Source organism: Onychomys torridus, chromosome X, assembly GCF_903995425.1.
Source record: "Onychomys torridus chromosome X, mOncTor1.1, whole genome shotgun sequence".
Taxonomy (NCBI): Eukaryota; Metazoa; Chordata; class Mammalia; order Rodentia; family Cricetidae; genus Onychomys; species Onychomys torridus.
In genome coordinates, this window is record NC_050466.1 from 51,065,449 (window position 1) to 51,080,193 (window position 14,745).

General features: G+C 48.5%; 2 protein-coding genes across 2 annotated transcripts; one reads left to right on the forward strand and one right to left on the reverse strand.

The window, feature by feature from the left end:
• The first annotated feature begins 1,510 nt into the window (after positions 1-1,510).
• Positions 1,511-4,489, forward strand: LOC118574432 (X-linked lymphocyte-regulated protein 5C-like). Its single transcript, XM_036175340.1, has 4 exons — positions 1,511-1,718; positions 2,287-2,356; positions 3,287-3,326; positions 4,377-4,489. Exons 1-4 carry the CDS (start codon positions 1,532-1,534, stop codon positions 4,383-4,385), a joined length of 306 nt encoding a protein of 101 aa, XP_036031233.1. The 5' UTR covers positions 1,511-1,531; the 3' UTR covers positions 4,386-4,489.
• Positions 4,490-5,890: 1,401 nt separating this feature from the next.
• Positions 5,891-13,419, reverse strand: LOC118574634 (X-linked lymphocyte-regulated protein 5C-like). Its single transcript, XM_036175575.1, has 7 exons — positions 13,314-13,419; positions 12,678-12,747; positions 11,708-11,742; positions 10,543-10,660; positions 9,149-9,248; positions 7,740-7,889; positions 5,891-5,935 (listed from the first exon to the last, which is right to left on the reverse strand). The coding sequence occupies exons 1-7, from the start codon at positions 13,417-13,419 to the stop codon at positions 5,891-5,893; spliced, it is 624 nt and encodes a 207-aa protein (XP_036031468.1).
• Positions 13,420-14,745: the final 1,326 nt, after the last annotated feature.

A 14,745-nucleotide genomic window follows, 5' to 3' on the forward strand; every position in this document is an offset into this window, starting at 1 on the left:
CGATGGCTGGTGGCGGGCCCCCCAAAAGCCGAAAAAAACAGGCGGCAACAGTTTGGTCATTTTACTTCTTCTCCCATCTGCTGATTGGTCACTCGAGTGCCCTCCGCCTTGAAAAGAACAGGAAGACTTCACAGTCTCTTAGGTGAAAAGAGATCTTGATATCAACCAAGTTGTCAAAAGACTATTGATGTTGTTGTTACTACTACTACTACTACTACTATTATTATTATTATTATTATTATTATTATTATTTTGTTGTTGTTGTTGTATCAAGATGGGTTTCTCCATGTAGTTTGGCTGCCTGCCTAGATCTCGCCCTGTAGACCTGACTGGTCTCAAATTCACAGAGACCCACCTGGCTCTGCCTCCCAAGTGCTGGAATTAAAGGTGTGCACAATTTAATTCTGCCTGGGCAAAAGAATATTTTTTAAAAAGTATTAGGAAAATAAGTGAGGGTGGAGGTGTCTAGCAGGGGACCAGCATAAGAAAGTATGGACACCTGGTCAGGCCCTTCAGAGAATCCTGTGAACTTGGAGAGTGGGAGGAAAGGAAACAACTGTAGCAAAGGAAACTTTCACAAAGCTGGAGAAATGGGGTGGATGTCTGGAAGTTTGAACATTGAGAAAGGGAAGGTGCTGGCCCACTTGGGAGAGAGAGAAGGCATATATTTTAGGAGTCAACATTGCAGACCCTTAAAAGATGGATTAGAGAAGAGTGGCCTCTGATAAAAGTGTAGTAGCACTGGCAAGCAATGATGATTGTCTGATGTAGGGTGGCGCCAGTGGCGATGTAAGACAGCCCAAAGTAGTACTGCAGAAGGAAGAGGCAGAGAGCCCACTGATGATAAGTGATGGGGAGGAGGAGGGATGCAATCCTCTACACAATAGCAAAGGCCTTACATGTTTCCCCCAGAAAGCGATTAGAAGGTGTGTTTACCCTCACACACGATCACACATGTGCATGCGCCAGCATACACACACACACACACACACACACACACACACACACACACACACACACCCCTCATGTATGTATACCAGTTGAGCCCACTTGCTGGGCCTTTCTTATGCATAGGTGCTGTTCCAGCCAATCAGAAAGCATGCTTGCTTTTGGAGGCAGGCAGTAGCAAGGAGTTACTTTCCTCAAAAGAGGGGTTGGGGACTTAGCTCAGTGGTAGAGCACAAGGCCCTGGGTTCAATCCTCAGCTCCACATACAAAAATCAAAAAACAAAACAACAACAAAAACAAATAAAACAAAAAACATTCCTCAAAAGAGAAAACGGTTTCTGAAGGGAGGGGCTCAGAATAGGATTGTCTTGGTGGGTGAAGAGAAATCAGCAGAAAGGGCTGAGGTTGAGGGCTACAGGCTTGTGGAGAGCTATGCATTCAACCAGAAAAATGGAACAGAAAGTGATTGGATGTGGTGGGATATGGGTGTCATCCTCCTGCCTTCCTCTTTGCTCCAGCACAGCAAGTGCCAGGACACATGGCCACAGCCTGTGGTGTCCCGGTACCTGTTTCCATTGCCGACATGAAATTTCTTCTTGGAGTCTTTACTGTCTGTGCACACCAACATTTCAGGAGTCCTGCCCAGCCCAGCAAGGCCCCAGCCATGTCAACCAAGGAACAGAAAGACATGGAGAGGCGGGCCAAGCGCCCAAGGGCTGATCACAATCTCCCATCAGATGACTTCCAGAACCCAGATGCAATTATCCCTGGTAACAACTGATAAGGGGCACATAGCGCTTTGCCTAAGGGAGGGGACATTCTACTACTCCATGGCAGGTGGAGCACAGGGGTGGCCTGGTACTAACCAGGTCATTGCATGGCATTGCGTGGGTGGGATGGAGATGAGAGATTCGGGTGCTGAGATCTGATTCTTAGGGCATGTTCTGGGCTTCTGTCCCCACGTGACTTTCTCACCCTGTGGCCGAGGTGCAAGGCTCACAGAGGAGAGTCATTGTCCTGACCAATGTGCCTCTGACAAAGCCAAAGTGAATTTCCGTGAAAGGCTTGTCTGAATACGTGTACCTGCTGGCCCCAGACTCTGGCCGAGCTGAATTTCATGTGTGTGTGTGTGTGTGTGTGTGTGTGTGTGTGTGTGTGTGTGTGTGTGTTGGGGTGGGGGTCGTGAGATCCCAGAAGACTACTTTAAAACTGTTGTTGGACATGGGCTCAACCAACCCTAGAGTGAATCTGTTTCCCATGTGGGATGATGAGAATAGCACATTTCCTTTGCAAAGGTTGTTTTGTTTTTTTTTTTTTTTCCCTTTCTTCTCAATGCAGCACACAATCCAGCAGTTGATACCAGTGAGATGGGCAGCTGCTCCTCAGGACCAGACGTGCAAGAGGCCAGGTGATGTCTTAAAGGAACTTTGTCCTGTCCCAGGAGGTAGTTTCAGTGTGGTTTTGTGCAGGCATTCAAAGAAAATTCTGCCCTTTGCTGGAAAATGGATCCAAATGGAGAGTTTGGTGTTAAGTGAAATGGGCCAGCACCAAGAGACCACAGTCACCTTTTTTTCTCTCATTTGGTGATCCTAAATATAAATAGGTCCATACAATGATATAATCCAAATTCAGAAGAGAGGCTGGGAAGAGGCAGGCAGTGCCCAACAGAGGGGAAGGTTTGAGGAGTAGAGGCCGACTCTGGAGGTTGAATATGGTCACATGGCATGAAAGTTGAAGAGACACTGGCTGGGTGACAGAGGGGGACTAGCAGGAGGGTACTGAGGAAGGACGAGGGTGAATATGGCTGAAGTGCACCACAGATGGGTGAGTGCACCTTTATGAAGTGGCTTGCTGCTGTACACTGAATGGATTCCAGTAAACCTTTACTATAAAGTCCCCTACACTGCCACACCATAACACGAAGTCACCACTTGAGGAGAGGAGACACTCCCGTGGAGCTGCCTGCAGTTGGGCAGGGAACGAACGCCAGGGAGGCAGTTTCCATGTGTCATCCAGCACCCAGCCTGAGGTTGGGTTCCTGGGGATACAGCTGACTTTGAGTCACCCATGCTCCAGTAAGTAACCCTTAGCCATGTGCCCGTATGTATTCTGCAGTGAACTCATTGGTTCACTGTGAAAACGTGAATAAAGGAATAAAAGTAATAATAATAATAATAATAATAATAATAATAATAATAATAGTAGCCCCAAGACAGGAAAATCCAACTTTGCCTCACATAAGCGCTAGTCTCTCCAAAACCTAGCGCCTCACCTTTCCTTCTAGGCAAACTTAGGATGTTTGTCCTCAATTAAGGATTCTTGTGTGCATTTTCCACAGGGAGCCTAGCCTGTTCAGAAGAGGATACCGGATTTCAAAGGTGTGTTTGAGCAGATGTTGCTAGTCCCAGAGCCCCCTTTCTGACCCTACAACTTAATATGTGGTGAGAACCTGGTCACCAGGCAACAGGACTCTGTTACACTTCTGTCGCTCAGAGGATTTTTTTTTGGGGGGGGGGCAAGCATGGTGGGGACAGTAAATTGCCATTTATCCTTCAGGGGGCACCTTTAGTTGAACTCTGAACTAGCTTCTCTGAGCAGGGGCGTGTCGTAGCTGTCACTGAGGATGCCATTGCTGAAGACTGTTACTAGGGATGATGGGCAAGCAGATAAATCTCTGCTTTTTATCTCACTGCACCAGTGGCATGTCGCATTTCAACAGCTGTTTTTCTGAATTAAGTCATTTTTCTCTGGCTTTCCGAAGTTGCTCTCCCCCAGGAACCCCTGCCAAAGGAGGGCATGGAAAACAGCCTTTAGTCCGTACACGTTTATGAGCGTGTCAGGGAATGCTGAAGGCAGCCACACCGTGGTGAGAGAAGAAAGGTGTGATGGCATGCAAGCATCATGCATGCCACGCTAGCTTGTTTTCTGTCATCCACGGTAACCAAGTCAGTGTACCGCACGCCCCTCAGGCTGAGACAGCTTTTATTCACTTGTATAGGTGGCCCTAAAACAGCATTACTGGAGAGACACCGCCAGTTCTTAGCCAGTGTATAGAGTCAATGCATACAAGCAAGGATGTCTGACAGCATTGCACTTTCTGGTACAGATGGACTGCTTGGGTTTTTGAGGTGTCCAGGAAATGGTTTGTCAAAGTACGATGCTCCCACACCTGTATTCCAAGCACTTAGGAAATGGAGGCAGGAGAATCAGGAACTGGAAGTCGCCCTCACTTCCCTCTCGGGTTTGAGACCAGTCTGGACTAGGCAAGACCCGGTCAAGAATTAAAAAATAAAAATACAGCAAAGCGCACAGTGGACACCAGATCTATAGATACTCCTGTTACCGTGTAGGTGATGTGTCAGGGATGAAAGAGCGCCTCTTCCTCTGGGTATTTGATTTAAAGTGCTACCATTTCCTTTCTCGACTAGGTGACGTAACTCGGAACCTTCTGGCAAAGAGGAAGCAGTTTGAAAAGGATATAAATGCCTCTTTCAGCAGCCTGAATGAAAACCTCCAGAGTATTTTCAAAACCCAACAGAAGTCAAGGTAAAGTTGTGACCCTCTGTCAACAGGACCTGTACAGCTTTTACTCATCCTTCCAAAGTCACTCCTGCCTGCCATTGTGATCCTGCACAGAGTGGAATCGCTAATGGGACCTACATAGCACTGCATTTTCCCTATGAGCTAGTCCTATTCATACCTGGCCGGGGGGCGGGGGGGGGCTGGAGGAGATTGAGGGGCTGGGGTGGGGAGTATCCCACCTTTACGGGGCTGAGATGTAATCCCTTCAAGACTTGTGGATGTAACAGTCTTATTAAATAAGAAACGCAGAGCCAAATGCAGAGTTAAAAGCCCAAGAAGTCAGAGAAGTACCTGAGAGCTGAGACTAAAACCGCCTTCTTACCCTTTGCTGGCTAGCTGCCCTCCTTCCCCTCAGAAGGAAACCTACCTCCTGTGTACCTGTCTTTTTATTGACTTTCTGTTCTGCCTTCTCATTGGTTGTAAACCCAACCGCATGACTTCCTCATCACTGCCCGTCTATACAGACCTCTAGGTCTTCTATGGTTGGTATTGAGATTAAAGGCGTGTGTCTCCATGCTGCCTGTGTCCATGAACACACAGAGATGTGCCTGTCATGTGATCGGGATTAAGGGCATGCTCCACCACTGCCAGACTTCTGCTATGGCTTGCTATTAGCTCTGACCCCCAGGCAACTTTATTTATTAACATACAAATAAAATCACATTTCAGCACAAATAAAGTATCACCATAAAGCCTGGCAAGAGAACAGTTTCTCCCCTATCAGATAACAATACAGATAACTTCCTGTAAGGAAGGCCAGTCTTCTATGGTCTACAAAACTATACCTATTAGGAGGTACCATCAGCACTGTTTTGGTAGATCGTTGTGCCCATGTGCGGGGAGGGTGGCAGAGGTTCTAGGTTCTGTGCACTCTTTGTGCATCTAAGTCCCAGAGGATGAAGGGTATGTTGCCTTCACCACACAGACTTGGGCTCTCAGAATCTCTAGGTTGCTCCATAAGGGAAAGGGAAGATGGGTCCAATTTTAAGCCAGAAATGCAATCTTGGGAAATGTATGCATCTGAGCATCCTAGGTGTTTGAGAGGGAAGACACCTGAAATGGCGCGTCACTGGTAGCAAGTTAGGACAAAATTCTTCTGGGACAAAGAGAGTCACATTGCTGCCTCTCAGGAGCCAATTTAATTCATGTCCCCTTTCTCTGTGTACGATCCCAGGACCCTTCCATCTAAGAAAAGCTCAAGCGGGGACTCAAACCCCTCTGATCTCTCAAAGAACACTGCACTGGTGGACACAGAGGAGAAAGAACTGTGTCACTCTCTGTCCAGAAATTGCAAAATGCCTGTCCAGTCTCTGCCCTATTCCCAGGGCCCAGAGCAGCTTGGGAACAGATGACATGCACACTAAGCTGAAAACAGGTATGGAAGGGGAGCTTGCTGGGCTGGCGGCTGAAAAAGACACAAATGGTGACTTCAAGCAGTAAAAACATAGGATTTCCTTAGGGAAGACAAGGCACAGGGAGCTTTCTGGGCAAAGAGCAGAAGCAAAGCATGGGCACAGAATGGGAGCCACTTCAGGGGAAGCTGGTGCACTGGGAGGAGGGAAGACAAGATGGACAGAGGGAAGCAGGCAGCCAGTGAAGCTGTCAAGAGGCTGGGGGTGGGGGACGGGACGGGGGGTGGGGGGGGAGACACGCAAGTTGTGCAGAGGACACAGGAAGCAGAGAGAATTAAGAAGGAAGGCCACTGGGAAATCTGGAAGAGGGGAAGGCCATGTTTCAGGACAACAGTCCCTCAGAGCCAGAGCCAAGGACTAGGAAAGGAGGGAAGCCTGAGTGGAGAAGCAGAGGGAGCTCAAGAGAGTGAGAGAGGCAGAAGAGCACAGGGCAGAAGGGCAGGGACCACCTGGGAAGCCAGAGAGGCCCAGTCACAAGGCTCCCTCTGTGGTGCTGCTCACATTGAGTACTCACAGTTAGAAGCAAGCCTTTCTGGTCAGTTCTTCCAATGAGTTCCCAAGCAGCATTCAGCTGCATTAGAAGCTGCATGTTCCCTTTTCTTAAGCTCTTCCTAAAGGACTGGATGTATGTAGATGGCCCCCAAGGTCTTGAAAATTCAGTTTTACTTTTCTGTGTGCGTGTGTGTGTGCCGGAAGATGTACATGTACGTGTGCTTGAGTGTGGAGAGCAGAGGTCATTTAAAAAAACAAAAAAACAAACAAACAAACAAAAACTCAAAGTGATTTCCTTCACATGTACATGTCTGCACGTGTGTATACATGTGTGCTCTGGTGTGCCTGCGCCTTCCTGAACCGCTTACCACATGACTTTTTGAGGCAGGGTCTCTCACTAAACACGGGGGTTTTCCAATTTGGCTGTACTGGTGGTCCCCCAAGCCCCAGGGGTCCTTGTGTCTCTCTCTACCCTCACCACTCTGGGGTTATAGGCACCTGTTGCCGTGCCTGGAGGACACATACATGGCTGCTGGGGATATTCCCGAGGGTACTAACTGGGGTACTCATGCTTGCTTGGCAAAGACAGACCTAGCTTCTCGATAGCATCTGGAAAACATTTCATTTACTATGGCACACTGAGCACTTTAGTTAAGGCATCGGAATCAGATTTGAGGAGAGATTATTTCATAGTGTACTTAAATGAGGGCATCAAAAAGAATTCCCATTGAAGGGCTGCTTCAACTCCTGGATATATAGAGGTCACTTAGGACCTAGGGCTTCAGCAAGGGTACCACTGCCAGCTGGCAGCTCTCAGTTCAAAGAGGGTTAACCTTCTGCCAGCTTTGCCATTCCCCACATCTCTCGGGGAGATCTTGAAATACACGACCACCAATACTCAAGAACAATGCTAAAGTCGGGAGACTACAAAACACTCAACATGAAAGAAAATAAAATCTACCCTTGCCCATTGCTTGTTTTACCGACCTGTGCAATCCAAACGAGTCAAAGAAAACCAGAAGGATCCCCAGACTTGCCAATTCCCATCGAAATGTCACTAGAGGTCCATAATAGCTCATCATTGTGATACAGCATGCTCCTTTCTAAGCAAATTTCCAGTCACCAGCTCCCGTGCTAGAACACTGTCCCCCACACGGTCATCAGTCTCCCAGGTTAAACAAACCTTAGCATTTCTCCTGTGTGTGGAGAAAATAATCCAAACAGAATGTGATCCTGGTTTTCAAAACTAATTACTTCTCCCACAAACTGAGAAAGGGCCACCCTGTCTTCTGCTTTTATAGACACCTGGTGTGACATAAGTGGGTGTGTTCTGTTAACGAGTGCAATCCACCAGACCTTCAAAAATGTGCCACATAAATCTTTAGCGTTTTCAATCCTCGTTTCATGATCCTCTATGGCTTTCTGTAAAATCTTCACCTGCTGCTGAGCTATAAGCTGAAATGGAGGAAATCAATGACAAAATGTCAGTAAAACTGAACATCCATCCCTGCTGCTCACAGGAAGTGTTTCCCGTGATGTTTTGTGTTCTGACATTCGTGGACAAGTTTGAAGACATGCCCTTCACTGCCAAAAGCAACGTAACACGGCCTGACCAGTCTCAGAGTCAGATAGTCTGTCAAGCCTGTGCAAAAACTCTATGAAATAATTATTCATTTTGAAATTAACAGAGGACCCACCTAATCTGTGGATTCCCACCTCACCAAAAATTAAGTACAAAGCATTCCTTTGTCTTCATAAAGTATTGATCTTAATACAACGAGGACACATTTTAGCTTCCAAGGAAACCCTTCTTTAAAAAAAAGTTTTGACCTAAGCCTTCCTCATCAATCAGTCATTCCCCAGCTTGTAACATTCCATCGACTGCATTATCAACCAAATACGAAGGGCAGGGGAGGCCAATAGCAAACACGCATCAGCTCCCACGGTCAAACGTTCCATAGCAACATGCCACAAAATGAAACCACTCAATACACACAGTCTAGGAAGGTAGGGATTCTTCACAGGTCTGCTTTTACTCCTAGGAAACTGAGGCAGGGAGGTTAATTATGTTCCTGAGCTTTCATCATGAGCAAGTGTCGTCAGGACTATGGCTGCATCCCAAGCAATGGGGTCCAGAGAACATGCTCCTCACCACCAGACTGGAATCTGTCTCCATCTCCCTCAGATTCCAGGTTCTGCTTCCCCACCTTTGGAAGTCGGCGCCTTTGAGAGTACATACAGCTCTACCCTCCATCAGGATGAAAGATTCCTCAAAGACCGCACTACTCGGTGTCCATACTGACTGTTCTCACTCTGCCTCCCTGATCACTGTGTCAGAAGGCTACCTGGGACCCCCGGCCCCACCCCATCCCGCACTATTTGGCATCTGCACTGTGTGGATCACAAAGGGTCCCCTCCCTCTGAGCATACAAGCCCATACCTGCTCCTGCACTCTCCATCCAGGCAGTGCCTGCTCAGCCTCCCCCAGTCCCCCATGCTGGCTCCTAACCCATGACCACATCACCCCTCCACAGAAAAAGAAGCAAGCCAGCAAGGAAGGCCAGTCTCTCCAGGCCACATTCACCACCCTCCCTGTCTCCATATGTTCATGCCCTGTGCTGTCCCTTTCCCTCTCGACTTGATGCACTGAAGCCCTGACACTTTGGAATCGGACACAGTGGAGCTATTTCAAGCTAAGAGAGAGAGACACTCACAGTAAGGTGTTCTTCTTGCTCCCTTGCTCTCCCCACCTCGTCCAGCCACTTGTGGTACAGACACTCAAACATCTGGGAGTGCATGGAGTGAAGCTCCTGCCTGTAAAACACAGTAACGATTACTGAGCATTGTCACACTGCGTGAGGGGAAGGCAATGGCACACACACTCATCATTCTGAAACAAGAGCTGGGAGCAACAGAGAAAGGGGACATGAATTAAATTGGCTCCTGAGAGGCAGCAATGTGACTCTCTTTGTCCCAGAAGAATTTTGTCCTAACTTGCTACCAGTGACGCGCCATTTCAGGTGTCTTCCCTCTCAAACACCTAGGATGCTCAGATGCATACATTTCCCAAGGTTGCATTTCTGGCTTAAAATTGCACCCATCTTCCCTTTCCCTTATGGAGCAACCTAGAGATTCTGAGAGCCCAAGTCTGTGTGGTGAAGGCAACATACCCTTCATCCTCTGGGACTTAGATGCACAAAGAGTGCACAGAACCTAGAACCTCTGCCGCCCTCCCCGCACATGGGCACAACGATCTACCAAAACAGTGCTGATGGTACCTCCTAATAGGTATAGTTTTGTAGACCATAGAAGACTGGCCTTCCTTACAGGAAGTTATCTGTATTGTTATCTGATAGGGGAGAAACTGTTCTCTTGCCAGGCTTTATGGTGATACTTTTTTTGTGCTGAAATGTGATTTTATTTGTATGTTAATAAATAAAGTTGCCTGGGGGTCAGAGCTAATAGCAAGCCATAGCAGAAGTCTGGCAGTGGTGGTGCACGCCCTTAATCCCGATCACACGACAGGCACATCTCTGTGTGTTCATGGACACAGGCAGCATGGAGACACACGCCTTTAATCTCAATACCAACCATAGAAGACCTAGAGGTCTGTATAGACGGGCAGTGATGAGGAAGTCATGCGGTTGGGTTTACAACCAATGAGAAGGCAGAACAGAAAGTCAATAAAAAGACAGGTACACAGGAGGTAGGTTTCCTTCTGAGGGGAAGGAGGGCAGCTAGCCAGCAAAGGGTAAGAAGGCGGTTTTAGTCTCAGCTCTCAGGTACTTCTCTGACTTCTTGGGCTTTTAACTCTGCATTTGGCTCTGCGTTTCTTATTTAATAAGACTGTTACATCCACAAGTCTTGAAGGGATTACATCTCAGCCCCGTAAAGGTGGGATACTCCCCACCCCAGCCCCTCAATCTCCTCCAGCCCCCCCCGCCCCCCGGCCAGGTATGAATAGGACTAGCTCATAGGGAAAATGCAGTGCTATGTAGGTCCCATTAGCGATTCCACTCTGTGCAGGATCACAATGGCAGGCAGGAGTGACTTTGGAAGGATGAGTAAAAGCTGTACAGGTCCTGTTGACAGAGGGTCACAACTTTACCTTGACTTCTGTTGGGTTTTGAAAATACTCTGGAGGTTTTCATTCAGGCTGCTGAAAGAGGCATTTATATCCTTTTCAAACTGCTTCCTCTTTGCCAGAAGGTTCCGAGTTACGTCACCTAGTCGAGAAAGGAAATGGTAGCACTTTAAATCAAATACCCAGAGGAAGAGGCGCTCTTTCATCCCTGACACATCACCTACACGGTAACAGGAGTATCTATAGATCTGGTGTCCACTGTGCGCTTTGCTGTATTTTTATTTTTTAATTCTTGACCGGGTCTTGCCTAGTCCAGACTGGTCTCAAACCCGAGAGGGAAGTGAGGGCGACTTCCAGTTCCTGATTCTCCTGCCTCCATTTCCTAAGTGCTTGGAATACAGGTGTGGGAGCATCGTACTTTGACAAACCATTTCCTGGACACCTCAAAAACCCAAGCAGTCCATCTGTACCAGAAAGTGCAATGCTGTCAGACATCCTTGCTTGTATGCATTGACTCTATACACTGGCTAAGAACTGGCGGTGTCTCTCCAGTAATGCTGTTTTAGGGCCACCTATACAAGTGAATAAAAGCTGTCTCAGCCTGAGGGGCGTGCGGTACACTGACTTGGTTACCGTGGATGACAGAAAACAAGCTAGCGTGGCATGCATGATGCTTGCATGCCATCACACCTTTCTTCTCTCACCACGGTGTGGCTGCCTTCAGCATTCCCTGACACGCTCATAAACGTGTACGGACTAAAGGCTGTTTTCCATGCCCTCCTTTGGCAGGGGTTCCTGGGGGAGAGCAACTTCGGAAAGCCAGAGAAAAATGACTTAATTCAGAAAAACAGCTGTTGAAATGCGACATGCCACTGGTGCAGTGAGATAAAAAGCAGAGATTTATCTGCTTGCCCATCATCCCTAGTAACAGTCTTCAGCAATGGCATCCTCAGTGACAGCTACGACACGCCCCTGCTCAGAGAAGCTAGTTCAAAGTTCAACTAAAGGTGCCCCCTGAAGGATAAATGGCAATTTACTGTCCCCCCATGCTTGCCCCCCCCCAAAAAAAATCCTCTGAGCGACAGAAGTGTAACAGAGTCCTGTTGCCTGGTGACCAGGTTCTCACCACATATTAAGTTGTAGGGTCAGAAAGGGGGCTCTGGGTCTAGCAACATCTGCTCAAACACACCTTTGAAATCCGGTATCCTCTTCTGAACAGGCTCCCTGTGGAAAATGCACACAAGAATCCTTAATTGAGGACAAACATCCTAAGTTTGCCTAGAAGGAAAGGTGAGGCGCTAGGTTTTGGAGAGACTAGCGCTTATGTGAGGCAAAGTTGGATTTTCCTGTCTTGGGGCTACTATTATTATTATTATTATTATTATTATTATTATTATTATTATTACTTTTATTCCTTTATTCACGTTTTCACAGTGAACCAATGAGTTCACTGCAGAATACATACGGGCACATGGCTAAGGGTTACTTACTGGAGCATGGGTGACTCAAAGTCAGCTGTATCCCCAGGAACCCAACCTCAGGCTGGGTGCTGGATGACACATGGAAACTGCCTCCCTGGCGTTCGTTCCCTGCCCAACTGCAGGCAGCTCCACGGGAGTGTCTCCTCTCCTCAAGTGGTGACTTCGTGTTATGGTGTGGCAGTGTAGGGGACTTTATAGTAAAGGTTTACTGGAATCCATTCAGTGTACAGCAGCAAGCCACTTCATAAAGGTGCACTCACCCATCTGTGGTGCACTTCAGCCATATTCACCCTCGTCCTTCCTCAGTACCCTCCTGCTAGTCCCCCTCTGTCACCCAGCCAGTGTCTCTTCAACTTTCATGCCATGTGACCATATTCAACCTCCAGAGTCGGCCTCTACTCCTCAAACCTTCCCCTCTGTTGGGCACTGCCTGCCTCTTCCCAGCCTCTCTTCTGAATTTGGATTATATCATTGTATGGACCTATTTATATTTAGGATCACCAAATGAGAGAAAAAAAAGGTGACTGTGGTCTCTTGGGTGCTGGCCCATTTCACTTAACACCAAACTCTCCATTTGGATCCATTTTCCAGTAAAGGGCAGAATTTTCTTTGAATGCCTGCACAAAACCACACTGAAACTACCTCCTGGGACAGGACAAAGTTCCTTTAAGACATCACCTGGCCTCTTGCACGTCTGGTCCTGAGGAGCAGCTGCCCATCTCACTGGTATCAACTGCTGGATTGTGTGCTGCATTGAGAAGAAAGGGAAAAAAAACAACCTTTGCAAAGAAATGTGCTGTTCTCATCATCCCACATGGGAAACAGATTCACTCTAGGGTTGGTTGAGCCCATGTCCAACAACAGTTTTAAAGTAGTCTTCTGGGATCTCACGACCCCCACCCCAGCGCGCGCGCGCGCACACACACACACACACACACACACACACACACACACACACACACACACATGAAATTCAGCTCAGCCAGAGTCTGGGGCCAGCAGGTACACGTATTCAGACAAGCCTTTCACGGAAATTCACTTTGGCTTTGTCAGAGGCACATTGGCCAGGACAATGACTCTCCTCTGTGAGCCTGGTACCTCTGCCACGGGGTGAGGACGTCACATGGGGACAGAAACCCAGAACATGCCTGAGAATCAGATCTCAGCACCCGAATCTCCCATCTCCATCCCACCCACGCAATGCCATGCAAGGACCTGGTTAGTACCAGGCCACCCCTGTGCTCCACCTGCCATGGAGTAGTAGAATGTCCCCTCCGTTAGGCAAAGCCCTATGTGCCCCTTATCAGTTGTTACCGGGGGTGATTGCATCTGGGTTCTGGAAGTCATCTGATGGGAGATTGTGATCAACCCTTGGGCGCTTGGCCCGCCTCTCCATGTCTTTCTGTTCCTTGGTTGACATGGCTGGGGCCTTGCTGGGCTGGGCAGGACTCCTGAAATGTTGGTGTGCACAGACAGTAAAGACTCCAAGAAGAAATTTCATGTCGGCAGTGGAAACAGGTACCGGGACACCACAGGCTGTGGCCATGTGTCCTGGCACTTGCTGTGCTGGAGCAAAGAGGAGGCAGGAGGATGACACCCATATCCCACCACATCCAATCACTTTCTGTTCCATTTTTCTGGTTGAATGCAGAGCTCTCCACAAGCCTGTAGCCCTCAATCTCAGCCCTTTCTGCTGACTTCTTGTCACCCACCAAGACAATCCTATTCTGAGCCCCTCCCTTCAGAAACCTCTTTCTCTTTTGAGGAAAGTAACACCTAGCTACTGCCTGCCTCCACAAGCAAGCATGCTTTCTGATTGGCTGGAACAGCACCTATGCTTGAGAAAGGCCCAGCAAGTGGTTTCAGCTGGTATACATACATGAGGTGTGTGTGTGTGTGTGTGTGTGTGTGTGTGTGGGTGTGTGTGTGTGTGTCCGTCCACACGCATATGTGCACACATGCACGGGGGTGGGGTGGGGTGTGTAGGTTGGGGAGGCGGGGTGCCTGACCTGGGTGTTAGGTGCTACAGCCTAGGGATGAGCACCCAGCAGGTGAATATGCATCTTTCTGTCCCTGTGTGAGGCCCCTCAGCAAGTTTACCTACTTGAGGCTGGCCCAGCAGGCACACTTGCCTGTGGTGGACCAAGCATCCATCCTTGGTTGAGGCCACCCTGGCACAGATGCATGGATGGCCTGGGAGTGTCATGCAAACTCAAGAAGTGGGGCTAGGGGTTGCTCTTGCTTGCAACAGATGGGTCACACATGCCTGGCTCGGGCCCAGCAGCAGTTGCCATGCATGAAAGTTCCCAGAGGACATCGAAAATGGTGGCGCACGTCCAGTGTTGACCAAAGAGTACACAAGGGGCAATGGGGACCCTCCATGTCCTCGCCCATCCCTCACTCTGTTTCCCGCACACCTTCTAGTACCTGCAGAGCCCAGGATTCTGTCTAGTCCCTTGCAGAAGTGAAGTTGGCAGAAATCACCTCAACCAGGCCCCAGACACCCTGTGATTCTGTGCTACCACCAAGCACTGTGTAGACTAGGCTGACTCTGATATTGTAACCAGCAGAACCTCAGAACAGGGATCCACTCAGATTAGGTGGCCATGCTTCTTCCCCTCAGAGGCTTGTCCCACCTGAATGGAATGATTTCTGATTGGGGGAGAGCATGCAGGCATGTGTGAGCCTGCTCCATGGTGCTAAAAGGTGAGAGCCATCCAGTAATCGATCATGTGTGGTGTGACTT